The sequence below is a fragment of the Brachyhypopomus gauderio genome, chromosome 1, assembly GCF_052324685.1.
Source record: "Brachyhypopomus gauderio isolate BG-103 chromosome 1, BGAUD_0.2, whole genome shotgun sequence".
Classification (NCBI taxonomy): Eukaryota; Metazoa; Chordata; class Actinopteri; order Gymnotiformes; family Hypopomidae; genus Brachyhypopomus; species Brachyhypopomus gauderio.
Genome location: NC_135211.1, coordinates 29760303 through 29783518, shown reverse-complemented (window position 1 = coordinate 29783518; position 23216 = coordinate 29760303). Strand labels below are relative to the sequence as shown.

The window sequence follows — 23216 nt, the reverse complement described above, 5'->3', positions numbered from 1 at the left end:
CTGTGCTAACAGATAAACAGTAGCAGTTATGACCCATCAGTATTATAGCTTTTTGTACTGGAGGTTTGTGTTTGGTGAATTTAATTTTACTTTGGAGTGTATATTTTCCATTTAGCACCGAGTGCTTTAATTCAGCCAATCATCAGCTCCAAAGTGAATCATGTTCACTTTATTTATTTGGGGGAAGTGGGGTGCAGGACTGTAGGAAATAATGGAGACGTTTGTCTGGCCTAACACACATTCTCCTTTGACTGCCTGTATGACATCAACATTTCCATAAGTCAGGGACAAAAGTAAATTTACACATGTAACATTTTGATTGTATCTCATAGGATACAAAGTGATTACGTGTGTGAGTAACCAAGTCATATGTGTATTCAAATGAATACACATATGTATTCAAAGTTCTACAAGCTGGGTAGGGATTCTACTGGTGTCCAGTAAGGCACTACTTCTGTTCTGATCCAACTGGGTCCACTGGGCAACTGGGTGAATATATATCAAAGTAACTTTGAGTACACAACAAGTAATTGAATATACTAATTCTTAATTTCTTCCTTTGTACTGCAGCAATTAATCTCACTGGAATTTAAAATAGCCGTCACACAGTAATGGACCAGATCACGCAGCTTTTGTGTTTCATATTTTGCACAAACTCCATTTGAAAGGATTATTTAGCTTGCAGTTTTCAGTCTGCCAGACGCTGTCTCTCCACACACGTCTTTTCAAATGTTCACTCCCACAACGCTTCCTGTTCAGTGCACAAACATCAAAGACATCGATCTACTGCCACCCCACCATAAAGTGCCTATAATCTTCTGACCTAATTAGGAAACATTAATATCTCATTTCCAAATGGGCCTTAAGCTTTTTTTTTCCAGTGCTCTGATAATAAAATGTAAATAGGCCTACTGTATATTCCCCCTGCCATTTTTATATTTAACGGGTTTTTTTAAAGGAGCTTATGAATATGTTTTAAAGTTTAGAGGTTTTATGTTCGTTGTTTTTATACGTTTGTTTATAATACTGCTCAAAATATCTAAGTTGCACGAGAGCACAGTCGCTGCCGGAGATCCGTTCTGATGGAACAAAAGACGGTGGGGGGAGTGAGAGGAAGTGGGGGGCGTTTGTGCAGCTGCTGCTGGATGATGACAATTCAATTACCCGCATGCGATCTGATGCATTTTTAACACAAACCAATCGTTTATCATTTTCGGGAGACTGTCGCCACCCCTGACCATCTAATTCGGTCTTTTCTTCTCCCATCTCATTGGTGTGTTTCTTATGGCCTGGCACTCAGAAACATATGTTCTACAACTCCGGCAACTGGATCCTGTGACACGTGTTGTTGTTGTTCCGCCCCCCCACCACGGCACCGGCCCACGCACGCAGCAACAAGCAAGCGGGCACGGATGAGCTACAGTAATTACTGAACACATGCAGAACTTAGCCGGGAGTCGCTATTGAGCCTAATGCTCCGGTGACCAATTTGGTTTGAAAACATTTCTCATTCGAGGCCCGTGAGGGCGGATCGGAACGCCTCGTCCCGGTCCGCCATGGCCGCCGCACGCCACTCACCGTTGAAATTGACATTGCGTATGTACTTGAGGAGCTTCTTGCCGCCGGCTGCCTCCATCTCGGAGCAGACGCCGGACTGCTCGGGGCACAGGTCCTTCTGCATGGTGTGCAGGGCATGTGCCATGGCGTAGACGGCGTCGATCACAAACTGCACCTTCCCCTCCTGCTCGTACTTGGAGTCTGCCCCTATCCGCTCCTGGCCTGGGGGGGGGGGGGGGGGGGGGACACAGGAGACACTGTAAGTTCAAGCACAATCCCAGCAGCCTCTTCCAGGAGTTTGTGGGTGATCTGGCGTGGGAGGGGGGGGAGCTTTCACATTGTGGGTGTAGAGGTGCTCTCCAAAACACTTGGATGGGAGTTTCGTGATCCATGAAAGGACAGCAATATCACCACCTTTAGTCTGAAGAAGCTTTTAAGAACATAAGCTGAGGGTATGAAAGTCTGAGGGTTTTATTAAATAGTGAAAACACAGGAGATCAGAATCCTTAGGATTAAAATAAAATGAAACATTTTTGAGTGCCAATCTGGGATCAGCACTAATCTTCCCATGTAAACTGTATTCAACAGGACATAACTTGCAAAAAATTGTATCACAGTACCCATTATCTAAAAAGTTATATATATTAATGTAATAAAATGTATCATATAGTTAAAGCAGTACATAGTGTAGTATTTACACCAATAGTGGAAAGAAAATGTGCTTCTTGTGTTCCCTACTAAAACAACATTCCCACGGTGCGCCCGGTCTGGGAGGATGAAGGTTATACTCTGTTTAGTTCTGGTTCAAAGCTGAACGGCCTGAATGTGGAGATATGGCAGACCTCGCTATCATCCTCCCACACAGATCACAGCCAATTGCCTCCTTTGGAAAGTCAAGGCCAAAGCCTCAAATGCTACAAACAGACCTGGAGTGGGAATGCCATTTGTGGGGTGTGCTTTTGTTCCACAAAATCTGATCTGATCTGATCTGAAAATCCTCTTATGCACCAAGGTTTCCTCATCTAGCTGCACCATGCAAATGTCAAAAATTACCCAAGGGGGTCTTATCATCTTTAAATAATACAATGACAATCATCTGTTTAAACAACAGACAGCAAATGTAGTTCACAAAGAAATCAGGACAAAATGCCTCTATCTCTTTGGTGCACCTGTTGGTTAGTGCTGGTCCAACTGTGTCATAGTGCTAAACGAAATTATTTTATGGAATTTTATGGAATCCAAGCTGATTCAAACTAAACATTTTACCACAAGGCATCTTGTTTTTTATGTATTCATGTATTTTGAAATGTAAACCCAACCAGCATATCCTAAACATGAACCAGACAAAATTCTGCTTTATAGACTTTAACCAGCAACAAAAAAAGTGTTTTCTTAGAGAAAAAGACATGAAAGGACATCACTGCCAAGTGTTTACCTCACCTTTTATTTTCAAATGATGGAACTCTTCAGGTGAAGAGGACTTGTGAATTTTCCTCTCCCGTCCTGCTCAAATTAGAGGCAGCACCTGGGCTGTCATCGGCAGGCTAGCAAAGTGGAGATTTTCGCCCTAGCCGTAACCTGACAGCTGTGTCTCACCGAGGACACGCACTTTGAGACGGGCCATGGGTCAAGCCAACAGTGCAGGCAGGTGTGTGAAGGTCATGTTAGAAGGCTCCATTAGCCAAGGCACTAGCCACTAACAGGAAGAGGCTCCATCCGACGAGGCACCAGACACTGGTAGTGGCTGAAGGCCAGAAAATAATCCTTCTGAAATTGCCCTAAGACCTTTTGAGTGAAATTCGGAAACTGCATGAGGCCTGAATTCATTAGCATGTCAGATGCTGTTGACACCAAACAGAGGTCATGCTTTCTGCTCATTTGTACTGATTGATTGCCTTGGACATCCTCTGAATGAAACAACAGACACCGCAGTATAATATTTATCCTGATGATGCTACACAATTGCCACAATCACCATCAAAGACTAATGATCACAGGTAAGTAATTTAGCAACAATAAAGAAGCTTCATGAGATATACAAATATGCTGCCTGTTGACATCCACTTGCCAATATCTGAATATCTATGGCTAAAACATCCCTCAAATCTGTGACTATGAAGAGAGGCAGGTGTGTATGACTGGTGGTGAATATGATTCAGGTTTTACACAAAATCCAAACTTAACCATTACTAATTTCACTGATAAAAACCCATGAAGATAGGACAGAAACTTAAAAAAACATCAGTAATTGTTATTGGTCTATTCCTGTTAATTCAGCACTGATTCTGAATGATTGCTACAAACATTGAGACCTAATTGTCAAAACATTGAACTGCAAAATTAAATAACTGGAAAATAATGATTGGCTGTTGTGTAAGTGAGACTGCTGTTGATTGGATGTTGGCGGACCAAGGTCATTGCAGATGACTGTCATGAATTAAGATCCAGGTCTGGCTGGTCCCACATTTCTCCACCCATCTACTTCTCACTTGTTTTAGACAGAGCTGGCTGCTCAGCTAAGAGAGTGTGTAACCAGGTTGTTCCTCACAGGTGTACACACTAATGTGAGTTCTTCCTACCGACTTGCGTGGGTTTCACCTAATCATTGTCAGCCATATGCTATTTGCTGTGCAATTCATTATTTTTCTGCTGAAAATATCCACGTCTGGTTTTCCAACAGAGTGCACTAGAAATTGATAGTTGAATACACTTGCAATAATAATTCAATTGTATAGTACAATAATTCAGCGGTTACAGATAAGGGAACTGTGCTCAGAGCACACCTATTTTCACAACTTGGAGCAATGCAATCCTGTAGTAGCTACAGAAACACAAACCCTTTTTCGCAGGCTTATCTGTTTAATGTGGCCTACGCTATCTTCAACCTGGTCCTATTTACAGTCTCAGGCAGTGCTCCCTTCTAAAGGTGTTAAAAAGTTCTAATCCAGGTGTGGATGTGGTGTCCCCACCTGCCCTCCGTCCCACGGTGTGGACACCTAGTTTTGGCCGTCTGGACAGTGCCAGGCTGCAGCCCAGCGCTCACCAAACAGGTTCAGTAGCCAGCGCCTAGCGCACGGGATCGCATTTGATCCCCCAAATACCCAGCAGGCCTTGCAAAATTAATTGGCTGTGGTTCAGCTAAGTAAGGAAAACAGCTCAGGAGAAACTGCAGTCATCCCCACAGAGGAGGAAGGCATGACTAGTCAAACTGCCTGTGCAAGAAACATGAGTTACCTGCATGACAGCAGTCATGTGATGGTCAAGGAGTTTCCAGTTAAGTTATGAGTGGTTTTGATCTTGGCTCCTGGAGAAAAAGCAAGCTCATTCAAAGATGCTCGTCATGCTCATTATAACGAGATAAAGCAGCGCAAGCCGTCATCGAAAACGGAAGTGATCATCGTGTCTGTGTTACGGAGATAAACACAGCATGTAATTATGATGAATGGAGGAGCTTGAGGAGGCTAACAACCTACTGAGTGAAGTCCAAACACAGGAAAAATACAGTTTACCTACCTCCCTACGCGCACAGCTAGGTAAACTGAATTTTTCCTGTTTTTTACATGTTTGTTATAGCATGCAAAGCAGCTGTTTTTCTTTTAGTTTTTTTTCTGGAGAAATCTAACAGTTGATCTGATCACTGACCTTTTTAATTTGTGTGATTTTGAAGGCAGTGCTGACATTTCAAACTGTGACAAAGGAACACCTGTTTCACCTGACTGGAATGTTCATCCCGTACATCGGGGCACACCGTGGGTTTTATTGGAACACTACAGCAGCAGAATTTCTTCCTAACCAATGTGTAATATAAGGCAACCGACATCTGCAATAAAACAAAACCAAAAAAGCTTAGCAAACTGATTCGTGTTTATGAATGCTGTTGCCCTGAGAATTTGGCTTCTTTTTTTCTCACATATTAGAATATTTATCTTTTCCTTCAAAGATGTTTATTTCAGTCATTTGGAAGTTATTCCCTAGAACCACAGCCAGGCTCTGTCTTTGCCTGTTTTCACACAGCAGCGAGAGCTTGGCCTGGGAGCGTTGATGTTCTATCAACAAAGACTGGAAGGCCACTTATTCCCAGAGTGTCAAAGAATAACAGAACCCACAGTCCAAAAGCATGTATCACTGTGCAGGAAACTTGACATTTTCTACAAAATCTAACTTTTAACCTTCAGGTGGTGTGAGTCGAGGTACTGGCTGGCTTTATAAATCGTGGGAGATATGATTTGCTTCAGTACTTCAGTATTTCTCAGAGCAAAACCCAATTTATGCCAAAAGTTGTCTGCATGCATTTATTGTATGACAGACCCAGGAAGACGTAAAATCATTTGCCAAATTGTCGGTGGTATGTAGGCCTGCTTCTCCTCGTCCCGGAGACCCTGCTGCACTCTTCCTGCTGTGTGTATCCTGGGTAATCCTCCTGTACGCTGGATCATGCAAATAACAACAAGGGAAGCACATACCAACCAACCAAACAAACAAGTAACAAATAAATATGAATATAAATAAATACATATAAATAGCAAATAAATAAATGAATATGCAGACCATGGAGACACCCAGGACGGGGAAAGGGTGTCATGGGTGCAGGATGCTGTGGGTAGTGTTGTCTGAGACATTTCCACTGTCCTGTTCAAAAGGACACGTGTAATAAGACAGAAATATTCCACAAAACAGAATGACGCTACATTTTTTATTCCAAGGAGTTACTCATTCTTGCGTGTACATACACCGCAGAATAATTTCAGCATACTCACAGAATTATTTACTATTTTTACGAAACAGTATATTATTAATATTATTATTATTATTATTATTATTATTATTATTATGACTGTATTGTCACTGAATAGTACCATAAGACTTTAAAAAACTTCTGGAATTTAAGAGGTTAATGCATGTAGATTATTGGACCAACTCTATATCAGTGAAGAAAATCAAGAAACTATTAACTGGTATCTTTGAAGTATCTTGGCAGGAATCAATAATTGTCCCTCTTACGTATTACATGCTCTTTTGCATGACATGGGCACGACCTCTGTGTAGATCTACAGGAAATGTCTGGTGTTGCAAATGTCTAGTGTTGACGTACAAACACGATGTAACCACCCAAATCTGCCAATAACTGCACTTCTGTCACTTGACTATCTGTTGTCAACCCCAACTCATTTGGAACAAAAGAAAAATAAGCTCTACAGGCTTGTAATGAAACTTTAGCAAAATGAGCTAATACTTTGCTTCTCTGGAAGGGCCCAGATGTGATTAGTACCTGCGGCAAGTCACCCTGTAGTTAGGAGATTGATGATTGAATCCTACAAAGTACTGGTGGCGGTGGCCGACTCAATGCCTCTAGCTGTTGTTCAACGTGTCTTTGTGGATCTTTTTTAGATGCAAAATGGCGATTGGATTTCACTGAAAACAGACAGTGGGATCGACCTAATGCATTCGGGCCTTTGGAAAATGACTTGCGGCTTATGGTACCTGAACTTTAATCTACTGAAAGGCTTTCTGAATGAGAAGAATTTGAATTGACAGTATGCAAAACAGCAGAAGTCCTGCTGTTATTGCTGCAGTTTTCTGCAAACAACAACAGTCAACCTGCAAAGACAGAGGCAGTTACACTCATACGGCCAAACAAAATTTTATTTCGTTTTCTTTGCTCGAGGGTGTCCTATAGTTCTGGCTGGTTTCCTTGGATACCCCTGGGTGTTCTACAGTAGTACTTCTTGCTGGTCTCCTCTCATACCTCTGGGTGTTCGTGCTCTCTTGTAGGAGGCAGTGTGTGGTCCAGCTAGTCTCCTACTGACTTGACTGTCCTTTCATTTACAGGACAAGTTAAGAACTTGCTAACTTGACAAGTCGTTAACCACGTCACTACACAGCAGGTTCTTATGGAAATGAGAGTGAAAAAAATCACTGTTAGACTGCAGTTTACATCCCGACAAAATAAAAGTGTTTCTGCCTGCTCGCTAAAACTCATGACTGACGTGCACTTCTTCCAGGCTTGTTATGGTGTGTGAAGCAGCAGGATGTCACTTGCATGTTGTCTGGATGGCAGTGGTTGTGAAGTAGAGCTCCATAGTATATCTGTTTCTTACTCAAAGCCCCGCATCTGACGCTCTGATTCAGGAACTGTAGTCTCACTGAGTCTCACAGTGGTGGCAGTGGTAGCCAATCAGTGATCACTGTTAGCCTCAGTACTAATTGCATTGGTTCTTGTTAATTTCGTGAGTAGTAGCTGTAGTAGTAGCATGAGCTGTATTTGTCACATACATCTGCCCCTCATCATTGCTTTCAGGTGTGTCTTGTTGGATTCTTGGTATTTAAGTCTTGTGTACTTAAATCTGGCTTTTAATGGTTTTGTTCTATATGTCTTTGTTCAATGTTAGCTGTAAAGTTCTCCGGGTTTAATACATTACTATGGGTGATATTCTTGGGTTCTTGGGTGATATTTGATTTGTCAATATACTTTGTGTAGCCTTGTTAGTTTTGTTAGTCTTGTTAATAAACCTCCTCTTAGATCACATTTGCGTGCAGCCTCCAATAGCCCAACGTTACAGTACTTCTTTTCTGTCCCATATATTTCACAACTCAAACCTAAGCCAATCAATAAATATATCCCAACCCATTAGGAGAATCTTGGGTGATAGATTACATTAAAAGCCTTTTGGTTTTTATTTCATACAGTCGTTATCGCTTTAATTCAACATATAAAGTCACTGCCCACTTAATTAGAAACATCTGACAAATAAGATGTCACAGTGTGCAGGACCCCGGCAGGAGAGACACGCCCTCTGGCGTACAAACACACACACACCACACCTGTCTGATCCCAATCAACCGATAATTAATTGCCAGCACCTGCACATTATCTGTCCTCTGCCTAGTTACTGCTCATATGCACTCTTCTCCTGTGTTGCACTAGGTTCTTATGTGTGCAGTTCACGGCTGCAGCCCGTCTGCTGTTGCGCGCGATTGGCCAGCCGTTCTCCCGCCCAGTTTCTTCACAAGTCTCACCTCAGCTATTGGCTAGCAGGTGGCTCAGCTCAGGTGCGCACTATTGCACTGGCATTTCAATGGCATCACCCTCTGGCACCTGTGCCCATGTCATTGATGGGCTGAAAATGGCCCTCCACCCAAAAATACCCACAAATTCGGCATTCACTGACAGCCAGGTTGGGTAGCTACCACAAGGTGTTTGTGGTAAGGCAGGATACAGTCATTACATGAAAAAGATGTAATGTGTTGTAATGTGGTAATATGGTGATGAACACATCTTTGTTTACACTAGCAACCTTTATCATGTGAAGGCAGACCAGGTGCACACGTGTATTTATAGTCACTGACAAATGAACTGCAGGCTTCCATTAAAAGCAAACACATTGTTTACAGATGAAAATGCATATGATGCTGCACCGCAGGTGTGAACATGTTTATAACATGTAGCATGTATTTTGTAGGACGCGCAATGTCTTTGTTGCCATTTCGATACCTTTAACAGCCAGAAGGAGGAGCAAGTTTCCATACTTCCTGTAACTGTCTGAGTCTCCCTACCAATTTCATGTGAGGAAAATCCAACCATATGGCTGTAGCCATAAAGCACACCAAACTGATGCTCACAGCTCTGTTTGAACTAGCATGCATGTAATTCATGCAAAGAAATAAGATGAACTTAACTGGCTCAGCATGGAGTTATCTACTAGCAATGTCGCTCTGTCGCTAAAAAAAGCCATGAAGAATTACAGTCATGGTTACTGAGGAATTATGGTTCATTTGCCCATGCTAACTCATAAAGATGCATGCTGTCAGTTCCTCGCTGCTGACAGATGCCCTTGCTGGAGAAGACCGCCTGGCATTCCCTCAATGTTATTTAGAAATGCAGAAACAACCCACACAATTACGTAAATATGTCCCAATCGGATACAAATAGTTGAGAAATGATTTAAGTATATATTTTTTTAATATTAGCATCCTGTCTTTCAGACGCACAGTGTTTTAATGTCTTTCTGTCTTTCAAAGACATGCAGACACTGAAGAAATTCTCTGAACCTTCTCTACACTGTTGCAACATCACATGTTTATTTAGAAAAACTTTTTCATACCACAATGTCCACACTCCATTCAATAGTAGTAATGAAAACCGTAACAGCCACTTTTCTATAGTCGTGCGGTATGTGACACGAAGCACCTCCTAATTTACACGTAAACGTACTTACTTTGCATTTTGATGTGCCATATCCCAGTGTATTTTCATGTTTATCTTTTTTTCTAGCATGCTGTGTCTTACTGATTTGGTGCTAATCACACTGCTTGCTTTGTGTCTGTTCACATCATAAAACAAGAAAATGACCTCGAGGGCCCCCCAGTCCCCACAGAGGAGCAACCAGTGGCTCTGATCTATCAGCACTCTCACATCTTCACACCGTGTTGCAATGTAGCAATATTCTTTATATATACATGTTTGTGTGTGTGTGTGTGTGTGTGTGTGTGTGTGTGTGTGTGTGTGTGTGTGTGTGTGTGTGCACGCACAACTTTAAGTGTTTTTTTTTTGGGCAGTGCAGCATATTAATCGTGTAAACAAACACCTACTGTCAATTTTTTCTCTCCTTAATTAGCCTTAATGAAATAATTACCACAAAGGATACGAAAGGGTAACTGGGTAGCAGAAGTCACAGCCTATAGGAAGATGCCAGAAATCTGGAGATTTCCCACTGTTGATACCGTCCGTAATCGCCCTGTTACCCTGTTACTGGGGCCAGTTAGAGGTGAGAGGTATGAAAATACACTAAATTTCCAATCCAGCCCTTAAAGTATTTATTCTCCTTTCATGTCCTTGTCCTGGACAAACACCTAACATGCTAATGTGCAAGAATGCTAATGCTAACAAAGAAAAGTTGACCTGTAACAATGAATAAAAACAAACGGGGCAGGTTAGCACAGCTTCATTTACATAATGCTAACACCCCTTACTGCATTCAGAAATATTCAAATATATTCATATATATGTCTATAAGTAATATTAGCAATGTTAGCATTTGTAGCATTTGTGTTTCTTTAACTGTCCACTTCATTCTTCCTCTCTATCAGGCAGATCTAAGCTGCATTTTCCCTGCCACAAACGTGATCCCTTGATGTGTGCAAATTGGCCCTCACACTGATGTCTGCAGGGCACGTCAACAAAGCAGAGGTGCTGTTGTTGCTGCCAGCTGTCACTGAGAAAATCACCCCTGGTGACTGCTGGAGTGACTTCTAGTCAACAGAGTGCAACACACGATCTAACGTGATGTTGTATAATGTGACTTAACAAGAGCACCAGCAGATTCTATGGGCTTCAGCAGTGGTGTGGCAATGGCGAGGTTCTGGATCTTACAACGTTTAGGGTATTAGTTCTCTCTTTCAACCTCAAAACATTTGAGAGGTTAAGTCTGTTAGATCTCCTTCTCTACAGAAGCCTCCTTGCATTCTTAAATTCATGGGTGAGAAATCTTGTTCATGTAAATCACCTTGATTATGGAATTCATGAGCTGTCCCTATTAAAACCACCCCTACTTCTTTGAAAAAGGTGCTGTGTAGCTCATTATAAGTGCTTGTGATTTTTTTGTATTTTTCTGTGTTTATCCCTTTTTTAAAAACTGTTCAAAATGCCCTTAACTGTTTAAACAATCATTGTGGGTGCTGTGTTGTGCTTATATAGTGTTTGTGGTTCCTTTTGTAGATATGTACAAGCAAATGTTCTTTGTATGTACAAATATGACCAGAATAGGCCTATTTTGTATTGAACATTATTGTGATCCATTACCTATATTGCCTTCTAATGTCTTGATGAACTAAAGACGTTATGTCATGTTATGGTGAACTATGACTCTATGAGTTCTTCTGGACTCTCTCAAATGGATTTGCTTGAGATTCCCGGTGTGTCTTTTGGAAATTTGTGTGCTTTGCTGAGCTTCATAGAAGTCACTCAGCCTGAAATAGTAGTGATGGTTTGAGAGGAACTCATTATGCAATCTGAGGCTTTATTTGAAGCCAGAAGTGCTTTGTATTCGGATACGCTTTTCTAGCAGGGGGAAAGCAGTGAGCCTCGTGTGAACCAACCATCAAGGTAAAAATAAAAAAATAAAAACTAAAAACAAAATAAAAAAACAAACTGTATTTGTTTTCAAGAGCATAGATTTATGACAGAAGGAGTTTCTCATAGATTACATTCCACGAATCACATTCTCTGAGCAGGTAAAATAAGGTGCTTGCTACATCAAGGTCACGGGGTCACTTCCGAGGTAGCACACATACTGTCATACTGATAAATATGCAAGCCGCCCTAGATAAGAACGTCTGCCAAGTCCTGTAAATGAAACTGGTGAGGTGGCGTGATGTATGTAATACTGCAGAAACAGCGTGTAATATCTACCTGTGCACTTTCTGCTGGTGTCTTCTTTCTTGGAGGAGCTCATGAGCTTGCAGTTGAAGTTCTCCTCCCAGTACTCGGCGAACCACACGTTCCTCCTGTTGTTCTCCAGGGTGCGAGAGGTGAAATAAGCGTCAAACCCTGGAACACACCCGTAAGATTCCATTGGTTACAATGTATAACAGCCCTCCAATGAGAAGACATGCATTGTGTCACATGCGCAGACTGTCAGTCCCCATTCTCTTATGGCTACGATTTGGACCAATCAGATTTATTTACATAGTGCTTTTTTATAACATGCGCACATTGCACGGGTCCAGATCCCTAATGAGCAAAGCCGATGAGGAGAACCCGCTGGCCGGGCTGAAAGGAGAACTCTTAGGAGGACGGAAACTCAAGAGGGAACCCATCCTGCACTGGGCAGCCTTGCGAGTAACCAGTCCATGCTTTATTATGCTATTTTTAGTCCATGCAGCTACTTCGGTGTAGATGAGGGAGCCTCACTCCGTTAGTGGGGCAGGTGGGTGGCTGATTCTGCAATGGCAGCATCAGTTTTGTAGTTCTGACCATCCGCTCAAACATTCTGTGGATGTCTTGCTGTTTTGCAGGTAATCCAACATTTACACACATGTGGTTGCTTGTTAATTTGCACAGCATCAAATAAAGTCGTTGCTAACGCTTTATGCACGACCTGCCAGGTTTGCCTAACTGCACCTACAGATTACTGCATTACTGCAGATTATTACGGAGCGGCATCTCGGCTTGCATCACACGCGTCCCCACGGTGACGCTCCAACCGTGCGCCCCGATCCCCACGGCGCTTAAGTGGCAGCTCGCGGCCCGAGGTCGCGCCACCTGGGAAAAGGACTGCTGGGAATTAAAAGACGATAAGGATTATCAACATCCCGCCACGCCGCCGGCGCTCCCAGCGAGTCCGCGGGTAGAGAACTCGCGTGGGGGAGAGAGGAGGGAGGAGAGAGGTGTGAGCTGGAGTCTTCACTGTGGATTGCGTGCTCTTCAGAATTCCAGCGCCTGCCATCTCTGGAACTCCTACACAGCACCCTTAGGAGGGCTGCAGTATGCTGAGGATGTCAAACATCTCTTCCATAGCAACTGCGAGGCTAGCTTCATTGAGACGCATGAACTTCACCCACACATGTGAAAAAAAATTACATTTGGACATATATATATATATATATATATATATATATATATATATATATATATATATATACTGTATATATATATATATATATATATACTGTATATATAATTTCAGTAAATCTTGGTTTTAGAAAACATTATTCTTTAAAACCACTTATTATTATTCTTTAAAACCAAGTTAGATTGCACTGTGCCATCAAAGGAGTGTGTTGGTCTAATTGATAGTATGAAATACGGGATCTATTTATGTAGTTTGCTGCGTGAGGAAGACTCCTGGGAGAGGAAGAGGAAGGGATGAAGAGTGACAGTGAGAGATGAACGTGAACACCTGCACTTCTCCCATCTGCTGCAAAATATGCAGTTCTGGCCCTCACCAAACTAACATAACACTGCCTCCAAGCTCAGGGCGTCTAGAAGCTAAAGTTTGGGGTGCACATAGAACCAGTTAAACAAAAGAATAACTGGGCTTCAGGCCAATGGCTGGGTAAAAAAAAAAAGCTTTTTTTGTGTTTTGTTCTTTTGGGGTTTTTTTCACAATGCCTGGTCTGCAAACAGAGCTTTCAGAGAAAAGGCTAAAAATAATTGTGTGGATGCATAAATACAGACTTTGGGGAACAGGAATAGTGCAGATCTTCCTCACCCAGTGAACTAATGTGCTAGAAGGATGCGAGGCGTCTACGGTTTCATCTCCTGAAGCTGAACGTGATCGTGCGGTCGAAACATCACTTAGCAAATGTGTTAGTGGAGACTGTGGGTTCAGACACGGCCCCGCCCTCGCTGGCCTTGAGTCACGCAAGGGCACTTATGCGCTTTCAAATCTTACTGTACTTAGATGAAATTTGAGAGGCGATACGCTGTGGAAAGTCAAATCCGAGTTCGTTTTTCAAGGGGAAACTCTGCTTGATGAAATCAGTGCCGTTTTAAGGCGAAGGCTGCTGAGTGATTTTCCCAGCGTCTCCATGTGGCAGTGCTGAGGCCCAGGGGCTGGGGGATGGGCGCCGCGCAGGTTTCTTCTACTTGTACATAAACTCCTCGTTCGCTTGAGGGATTAAGAGCACAAATCAGTGATGCGCTCAGAGAGCTAGTCCCTAGTCCTGACGCTCAGAGAGATAGTCCCTAGTCCTGACGCTCAGAGAGCTAGTCCCTAGTCCTGACGCTCAGAGAGCTAGTCCCTAGTCCTGACGCTCAGAGAGCTAGTCCCTAGTCCTGACGCTCAGAGAGCTAGTCCCTAGACCTGACGCTCATAGAGCTAGTCCCTAGACCTGTCGCTCAGAGGGACAGTCCCTAGACCTGACGCTCAGAGAGATAGTCCCTAGACCTGATGCTCAGAGGGATAATCCCTAGACCTGATGCTCAGAGAGATAATCCCTAGACCTGACGCTCATAGAGCTAGTCCCTAGACCTGTCGCTCAGAGGGATAGTCCCTAGACCTGATGCTCAGAGGGATAATCCCTAGACCTGATGCTCAGAGGGATAATCCCTAGACCTGATGCTCAGAGGGATAATCCCTAGACCTGATGCTCAGAGAGATAGTCCCTAGACCTCACTGGGTGCCATGCTGTGTCTAAGCTTCTCGTGCTGTCAGGACCACATTTCCCACCCACGTGTCTGTTTGCAGGTGCTGACCTGGTCAGTTCAGCTGAAAGGTCCAGCAATTAACTGACAGACTGTCTATGCTCTCTGTTATGGGAGTCAAGAGTTCTCCTTGCCACTCAACAGTAGCGCTGACTCATAAATATTAATGCTGGACCTAAAATAAAGACCCCGGGCCTACTTTACATTAGCTAGAAGCCACAAGAGAGTAGGGTTAGTCATGTGAAACCAACTCAATAAAACAAACGAAATGTTGGTGGCCATACCACTTGAGAAGCTCCATTACAATGGAACTTCCCATTCATAATTTAGCATCTTAATGTATTGAAATGTCTAAGGCTTCTGTGACTGGGAATCCCTCCCCCCCTACACACATGATCCTTGAGAGAAGTGGCTTATCACTAATGATGGGCTGTAGTGTCGGAGATGGTGGGTCACCACTCATGAAGTAATGTGCTCTTCCACTGAGGAAAGTAGTGCTACATATGATTCAGTATTCTGTAGTCTTGATTTAGAGCTGTGAAGTGTGTAAAACAAAAAAAGAAGAATCAAAGGCCATAAAAGTACGCTGCTCTAAAGAATGTATCTATAATGCATATCCATAACACATATATTATACATAGTGTGCAAAATGCCCAATATAAAATTTACAGTATCCTCATTTGGACCAGACTAAAATATGACAAAACCTGCCGGCAAACTCATTAAAAATTGAATTTAAAATAAAGAAGACTCAGACACATAAAATCCTTTGCCAACTCTGATGTCTAAAAGCACGAAGCAAATGTTTGACCCTCCATTTTATGCACAGTACCAGCCCAAAGTTAGGACACACCTACTTTTAATTTTTTTCTATGTTCTACAGTTTTAAAAACAGGGAAGGTATCAAACCAATGAAAATATCACATGATTATGCTGTGGTGAACAAATATGACCTATATTAGATTTTAGATTCTGTGGTTTCTTTCCTGTATTTGATGACAGTATGGTGTTTTTGTTCTTGGTGTTCTCTTAACCAGCTTCATGAAGCAGACTGTTATGTATCTCCATCAGAGAATTCATATATATGGGTTAACCTTTCCCACCTGATATTCTTTTAGAAACAAACTTAAGCGTAATCCATTACAATACCTTGACTACTATACAAATCATACATTCAGTCAGGTGACTGGTCCCTGTGTTTCAGAAGACACTTTGTTATGTATACTTAACATCACTCTGACATGGATTTCAAGATCTCTGTGACATGGTTTCAACCCGTGAGCGTGGTTCAAAAGTGGATTTAACAAACCTGCAACTTCACTGCAGTTATGATCTAAAAAGAATCTTCTCCATTTCACTAAAGCCCTGATGTGTGATGCAGTGGTCATTGTTATTATAAAGTGGAACAAAAGTTCAAAGAAGGCTCACCTACCATATAACAATGATTATGTTGCAAAGTTTCATCAGAAGGAGTACAGACCAAGGCTTACACCCACATCCAATACCTTCAAGTCAGAATAGCTATACCTTATCATTTCAATGAAAACGTTACATTACTTTACTTTACAAACATTCATTTAGGCTTTAGACATGTCCCATTATAAAGCTGCACAGTTGTCATTATATTTGTAAAAGATTATGCTGACAGAATCAGTGTTAATCGGTTCAGAACGGAGACATTCAGTCCGGAATCTCCGAGAATGGAGAACCAGCCGTGTTCCAAACAGGGAAAGTATATGAAACCGTATGTGACAGTGGGTGGTCACAATGGCAGTTCATTTAAAGTGCCTAAGTCTCTGCTGACACAACGGATTATACAGATTAGCACCAGGGCCGTGTGTCGTCAGGCCCATGTGTCGCCGGTACTTGGTTAAACGTTGCTCAAAGCCTCGGGGCGACAAAAGGCAAAGCGTGCAGGTCTAGCACTCGAGAGTGTCAGTCCGCATCGGCATTTTCTCCGCGTGTGGAGCGGGAGCGGTTAGCCGCGACCTCCCTAGTGTGGGATGAAGTGCTTCGCCTGCCGCTTAGGTCCGGAATTTGTCCGTGGAGCGGCGTCGATTAGGAGAGTCTGATCGCAGCAAGGGCCACGATTGGGCTGCTTCCCAAGCCGCAATTTTTTGCGGGTGAAAGACGGAAGAAAATGTGGGTCTTTATAGGGAGCGTCGGGCCGGAAATGGCCATGTTGGTGCTGTGAAAGACAGTAAAACATGCTGAGTTATGGCGGTCTGATGCAGGGAAGAAGGATTTCAAGGTGAAAAGCCTCACAAGGTGATGGTGACGGTGGATTTATTCCTCTTTCTGAAGTCTTTCCCCTAGTCTACTGTCTCTGTGCTAAATTATGGAACTAAATGTGAAACTATGGAAGTATAAACATTAGAAATATGACATGAAGCAAAAAGGTTTGTGAGATGAATTATTTAAAAATCAGTGAATTATTTATTAATATATACCAATTATGCATCTTACTTAAATTTTGTAAGAGCAAAGGTTTGAGTTGGGGAGTGAACACTGCAGCGGATGAAGCATCTTAACTCCTTATCTTGAACTTAATATGTGTGAAAGTTAAAAACATGACTTTGATTTCATTTACAATTACACTGACCTAAAACAACTACTTGCAAATCGTTTCAGTACCATAGTAAATCGTATTTGTGCATGTCAGTGTAAATTGCAGGCCATAGTCAAAAAGTTATCCGGTGCAAACCCAATGAGCACAAACAACAAAAGGAGCTGGAGGTGATTGTGCCAGTCTGACTTTCTACTGTGGCTACTGGGCCAAGGTTAGAAGAATTGGAGAGTGTGGAAGGGCTTGCGATAAGGCCAAAAGAACTCACCCTCTGCTCGGTTTGAACAAACTGCAGGTCAAGCCATCGACAATAAGAACCCACCAGGCTCCTACAAACGGTCAAGCGCTAGGAGATTCCAAAGTTTTGGAGTTGAAGTTTCTCTTTACATTCTTGGCATTGTTTCTCTGAAATACTTTCATGCAATATGCCTCAAAGCTAGTATGCAGTGAAGCTCCATATATAGCTGCCCATGGAAGTGACAACATGCTTACAAGAATCACATGATTCACTAAAACTGTCAAGGAGGAAAGAGCCATATCTACCATAGAGGTGGTGAAGTAACGTGATTGGGTAGTGGCCATCCTTTCCTACTCCCCTCACCATTTGTCACTCTGGTGGGCGGGCCTTAGAGGTGGTGAAGTAAAGTGATTGGATAGTGGCCATCCTTTCCCACTCCCCTCACCGTATGTCACTCTGGTGGGCGGGCCTTAGAGGTGGTGAAGTAACGTGATTGGGTAGTGGCCACCCTTTCCGACTCCCCTCACCATTTGTCACTCTGGTGGGCGGGCCTTAGAGGTGGTGAAGTAATGTGATTGGATAGTGGCCATCCTTTCCCACACCCCTCACTGTATGTCACTCTGGTGGGCGGGCCTTAGAGGTGGTGAAGTAACGTGATTGGATAGTGGCCATCCTTTCCCACTCCTCTCACCGTATGTCACTCTGGGAGGCGGGCCTTAATGGCCAGAGCTATGCTTTCTAAGTGGCCAAGCCTCTGTGCTGGGGGCCATGTTGCTGAGCTCTGTAGCATAGCACACTGCCATGAAAAGAGGCATTGCAGTCCAAATACTCTTCACACCACAGCGGCAGCCTGGGAGAAGGTGAAGGCAGGTAGGGGCAGGTGGGGACAGCTGGCCGGTGGGGGCAGGTGGGGACAGCTGGCAGGTGGGGGTAGGTGGGGACAGCTGGCAGGTGGGGGTAGGTGCAGGTATTTTGGCATCACCTGCGCTGGCGGCTCAATGAACCTCCACCGTGCTGAGAAAGACATATGGCCCTTCGTCCGTACGCCAACTCGTGCATATCTCGTTTGTCCAGAAATCAAAGCGAACCTGACAGGCCTCACACTGTTTTGTAACCACACCTCCAGACGCTGTGACGCAATACAATGAAGCACTAGTGCTGTTAGTAAGCCAACCGTACGGGGGACAAAACACGCCGTCTGGCCCAGACAGACATCCACGCCACTGTGGCATAGCTGGAGTCAGCGGCTGTCAGTGGTCAGAGACGTCTAAACCGGAGCTCACACTTCTACAGACACAGAAGATACTCTCTCATGGGGGATTACCAAGATCTATCGAAACATTGTGCCATTATACATGATACTGTCTCATTTTTTTAAACTTCAGCAGAAGATTTCAGGTTGTGCGTGTGTTAAATGCACATGCAGGTCTTTGAGAACCATTTGATTGTGCAGGCAATCTTGCTCGAACCGTCATGTGACTCCACAATTAATCCTTCAGGCCGCCCCACTTCCAATCGCGTGACGATCTTTCATCCATAAAACCCTTGCTTGCTCTCAAATGTCTGTTTCAGAGTGCAACATTTGCCATTATGTATTATACGTTTCTCAGCACCCTATCAATGTTGTGAATGGCCAAAAGGCCGAAAAGAAGCTGTTTGCTGCTTGTATCGGTCAACGCAGAGGGCAGATGTCACGCTGATGTGGATGTCTTTGAAAAGAAGAATCACAATGCATCATGCAACACATAAAAGAATATTTACTGTAGGGTTCACAGGTACAGATTTAGGCATATTACTCTGGACGGGTTGGACTGCAATAACGGCGCATTTCAGATCAATATGCTACATATCCCTTGACTGTAAACAAGGTGTCAGTGCATCGAAGAAAAAACTGTCAGTGGAGATTTTGGGGGAGGGAACTTGAGTGCTATGATTGTGAAGGGTAAAAAAGCAATATCTGGTCATTTTTTTTTTGTTTGGTAGTATTTATGAACGACATTCGTTTGATGAGCACACTGTGGTGTGCGGCTGTCCGTGTGATGTGGGAGATTTTCTGTTGAAAATAGCATGGATGTTGCACATGGCTTTGGCACAGCGAGTCTGATGGCAGGTTGCCTTTTTTGTCACAGAGAAGCAGTCACATGTCTAAAGCTTTTTCTCTCTTCGGAGAGCCCATTTCTGAGTTGGACCACATGCTGACCACCCCCCCCCCCCCCCCCCCCCCCCAGGCTCCATTTCCATAAACAATTTGTCATTATCTGCCCTACCACAGGGGCATTACAACAGACATCAAAGTGGGGGATATTTATTAACCTGGCACTTCAGGGTGCTCATGGCCTGCTTATATTCACTCAAGGTTAGACTGTTGTTTTCTTTTTTTTTCTGGCCTGGACATGCCCAGTTTAAGTGTGGCACTGGCAGCTTACACTCCTGACAGCTCAGCCAATCAGCTTGGCTGTTTGGAGCACAGCGGCGCTCTGTTCACACTGTCCCCTAAAAGCTGGAGCCACACTCCTCAATCCCTATCACAAATGACACAGTTTCTTATGCACCAGAGAAACACGCAGCTATTCTTAGCCGGCAGGTCCGCACAGTGTGGTTAACTCCACTGATTCGACAAACCTCTTGTGTGCGAGAGAAAGGAGATAGAACCCCGGGGAGCTCTCCAGTCCAGACGCAGTGTTTGCAGTGTCCTTCTCCGAGCTTATATCAGGCCCCATCCAGCCCAAACCGCCACATAAACACCCCCTCCTGCACGATTGCTCCGATGTTACTGTTTGGACTGTAGAATGCGGCTTTTTAACCCACATCGCCCGTCGTCGTACAGCTGAGCGTACAGAACTGCAACATACATCTGCTATGGAATCTCTGGGGTGGGATTTGCAGACACTAGACGGGACACATTAACAGGATCAGCGTAGGAGGCTGATAATAACATTTTAAGCACAGAGGCAGATGTGATCGTGCGAGGAACGCAGACGCTCACCGGCAATCGTGGCCCTTTTGGGAAGGATGGTGATGGCGCCCACGGCCGCGTCTTCCAGTCCGTGAACAGGGCTGTTTTTCGCCCCCCAGCTGTCGGAGCCAATCCATAGGAAGTGCCCCACTCGCTCCGCTCTCTTACTGGCATTAAGGATCTCCCTGTGACCGTCGCCACACGCGAGAGTCGTCAGAGGGTTGTTGAGGCCCAGATTTGGGCAACAGGTGAAAAATGTAATAGCAACAAGTGAATTAGCATCTTCAAGTAATATAGCAATAAAAATTATAAACAAGATGACATGCGTTCAGCTCAGTTGTTGCACTGATGCATCAACTGGTGCACAATTTACGGCATCTATTGATCATATTAATCTGGACACTTCTATCAGTTTGATACGTGTTTGCAAGTTTGATACACTGACCTGGCAATTTTATATTGAGTTCTGTATTATATTATATTGAGTTTATATTGAGGAATTTTGCCAGTGAAACAAAATGCCAATGGTTCCATTACATTTCACTGGGAGAAGCCATGAATGAGCAAGGAAGACTTACCGAATGTCTTCGTCGTTAGCAAACATAATCACCGCACGGGCCTGATGTGTATCAAGGAGCATCCGAATAATCTTGTCAAAGTCGGCTTGCTTGCGGTCGTGCGCGATTTTCAGGGATTGGGCGATGCAAATTCCCCCTAGAAAAAGAGGAAGGCACAAGTCAACCAAGCCAAACAGAGAGTTGTGACTGTGAGGATTCAAATAATTATATTACATTTAATCATACCTGTCAAGTTTTTTATTTAAAAATAAGGGAAATTTCCGCTGGTCCCACCAGCCCAACCATATTTTACATGAAGTCTTCACTTTTTTGGTAGGAACACCTTCTCTCTCATTACATTCATCCATGATTGTAATGATTTGATTTTTGGGTTTGTTGTTCCCGCTGTCAGCACTAACCTTGCAAGAACTGACAATCGGACTACTGCAGGTTGACATTCTCGTGAGGCTAGCGACATGATTCATTTTGGAGAGGCACTTGAATGCTTTTTAAAAATTATTATATTATGATACGGGAAGTTTACAGGAAAATATTAATACGGGAGGACGACGGGAAAGAGGGGTAAAATATGGTAGTTTCCCGGCCAAAACGGGAGACTTGACAGGTATGCATTTAATACATCTACGATGATTGTCATTTTATCTTCATATTAATACTGTCACGTTGAGGACCCCGGCCCCTCCCTTTTGGGCGTGTTAACGTTGTCCACGTACTTTGTCTGCGTCAGTGGATCTCCGTGGTTATGGTTATGTCGTGTGATAATTGTCTCACCTGTGACTCGTCTCGTAATCACGTGGGGCTAATGTGGTTTGTCTATTTAATGTGCGCTCGCGCAGTGTCCTGTGCTCGTCGTTGTCTATGGTCTGCACGTTGTGTGTGTAATTTATGTTACTCGTGCGCTATTGCGCAATCCGTGTGCACTAAAATAAAAGTGACCGTGAGCAAACCCGAGGGATTCTGTGTCTCGTCCGTCTGCCGCCTCCCGCATCACAAATACACAGTGGGCCAGATATTGATATGCAAATACCACATCTATAACCAACCCAATGCAAACTCAAAAGACCATGAATTAAAGTTGATATTCAGCATTTTAACGTTATAGTTACTATTTCATTGTTCCAAAGGAATGCACTTGAGAAGAGTCAGAACAAATATTGTGTCTATTCAGTCGGTTATGAATAGCATTGTATATTTTAAGGACCTTTAAAATGTTACTCTGCGAGTGTACATCAAGCTGTTAAGAAACTGTACAGATGGACAACAAAAAATCCCCTAACAAGGTCTTATAAACCACCATGGAAGTTTATATCAGATTCTCAGCCTTAGAACCCTTTGACATGATATACGATTTAATGACAGCTACACCTTGACTTGACAAGCCTGAATCGCCTGTGTAATTCATATGACATCAAGCACTGGTAGCTTGCAGAGGAGGAATTCAGCCCCCTGTCAGAGAAGTACCACTTTTACAAGCATGGGCCTCAAAATGCGGGAGCTGTAATAAATCGTGGCGATAAAGTGGAATGCATAAATTGAGTCAACTCGTGAAAGTCTGGCCCTGGTCTTTGAGACACGCTGGCGGCTAAAAGAGCCACCTTGTCTGGCGTGGTGCCAGAGCTTGTCGCCGCTAAAGTCATCATCTGTCCCCATCACTCCCAAATCACAAGGATGAACTCCGTTCCGCATCCAGGCAGGGAGGGGTGTAGGGGGCGGGGCTCTTGTGAAGAGGAAGATGGACAATGGAGGGGGGGTTACAGAAGCCATGGGGGTGAGTGGGGTAGGGTGGGGGGGGGGGGGGGGGGGGGGGGTGAGTGGTATGAACTAACGAAGATGGAGTGATGAGACTCCTGCAGAAGGAAGCATAATGATTTAATAACTTCTTTGGAAAGCTGTTCTTGTTACTAGAATGGCGGCACTGCAGAGACAGACTAGAAAGTACTGCAGCACAAGACAGATAAGGAGGTGAGAGAACGGAGGAGTGTGGGATGGGCCTTCAGCTCGATAAGCCACTGGGGGAGTCTGCACGGGACCATATGAACATCACAAACGTTGATGTAGGCATCCTGCAACTCCATATTACTGAACTGAAATACACCAGTGTGCATTTGATGGCTTTATAAAAGCAAGCCTACACAACGAAACATGTCCGATAGATATGACACATTTCATCGGCAGTT

General features: G+C 43.7%; 1 protein-coding gene across 2 annotated transcripts in view; it reads right to left on the bottom strand.

Annotated features, from left to right (window-relative positions):
• Positions 1 to 23216, bottom strand: part of grm7 (glutamate metabotropic receptor 7) — a 130780-nt gene that overhangs the window by 39824 nt on the left and 67740 nt on the right. For both annotated transcript variants that reach the window (XM_077008002.1, XM_077007992.1), the window contains exons 3-6: positions 21040 to 21175; positions 20492 to 20646; positions 11966 to 12103; positions 1579 to 1779 (exon numbers count right to left, since the gene is read on the bottom strand). In XM_077008002.1, the coding sequence (XP_076864117.1) occupies positions 1579 to 1779; positions 11966 to 12103; positions 20492 to 20646; positions 21040 to 21175 (630 nt within the window). The remainder of the gene's footprint in view (positions 1 to 1578; positions 1780 to 11965; positions 12104 to 20491; positions 20647 to 21039; positions 21176 to 23216) is intronic.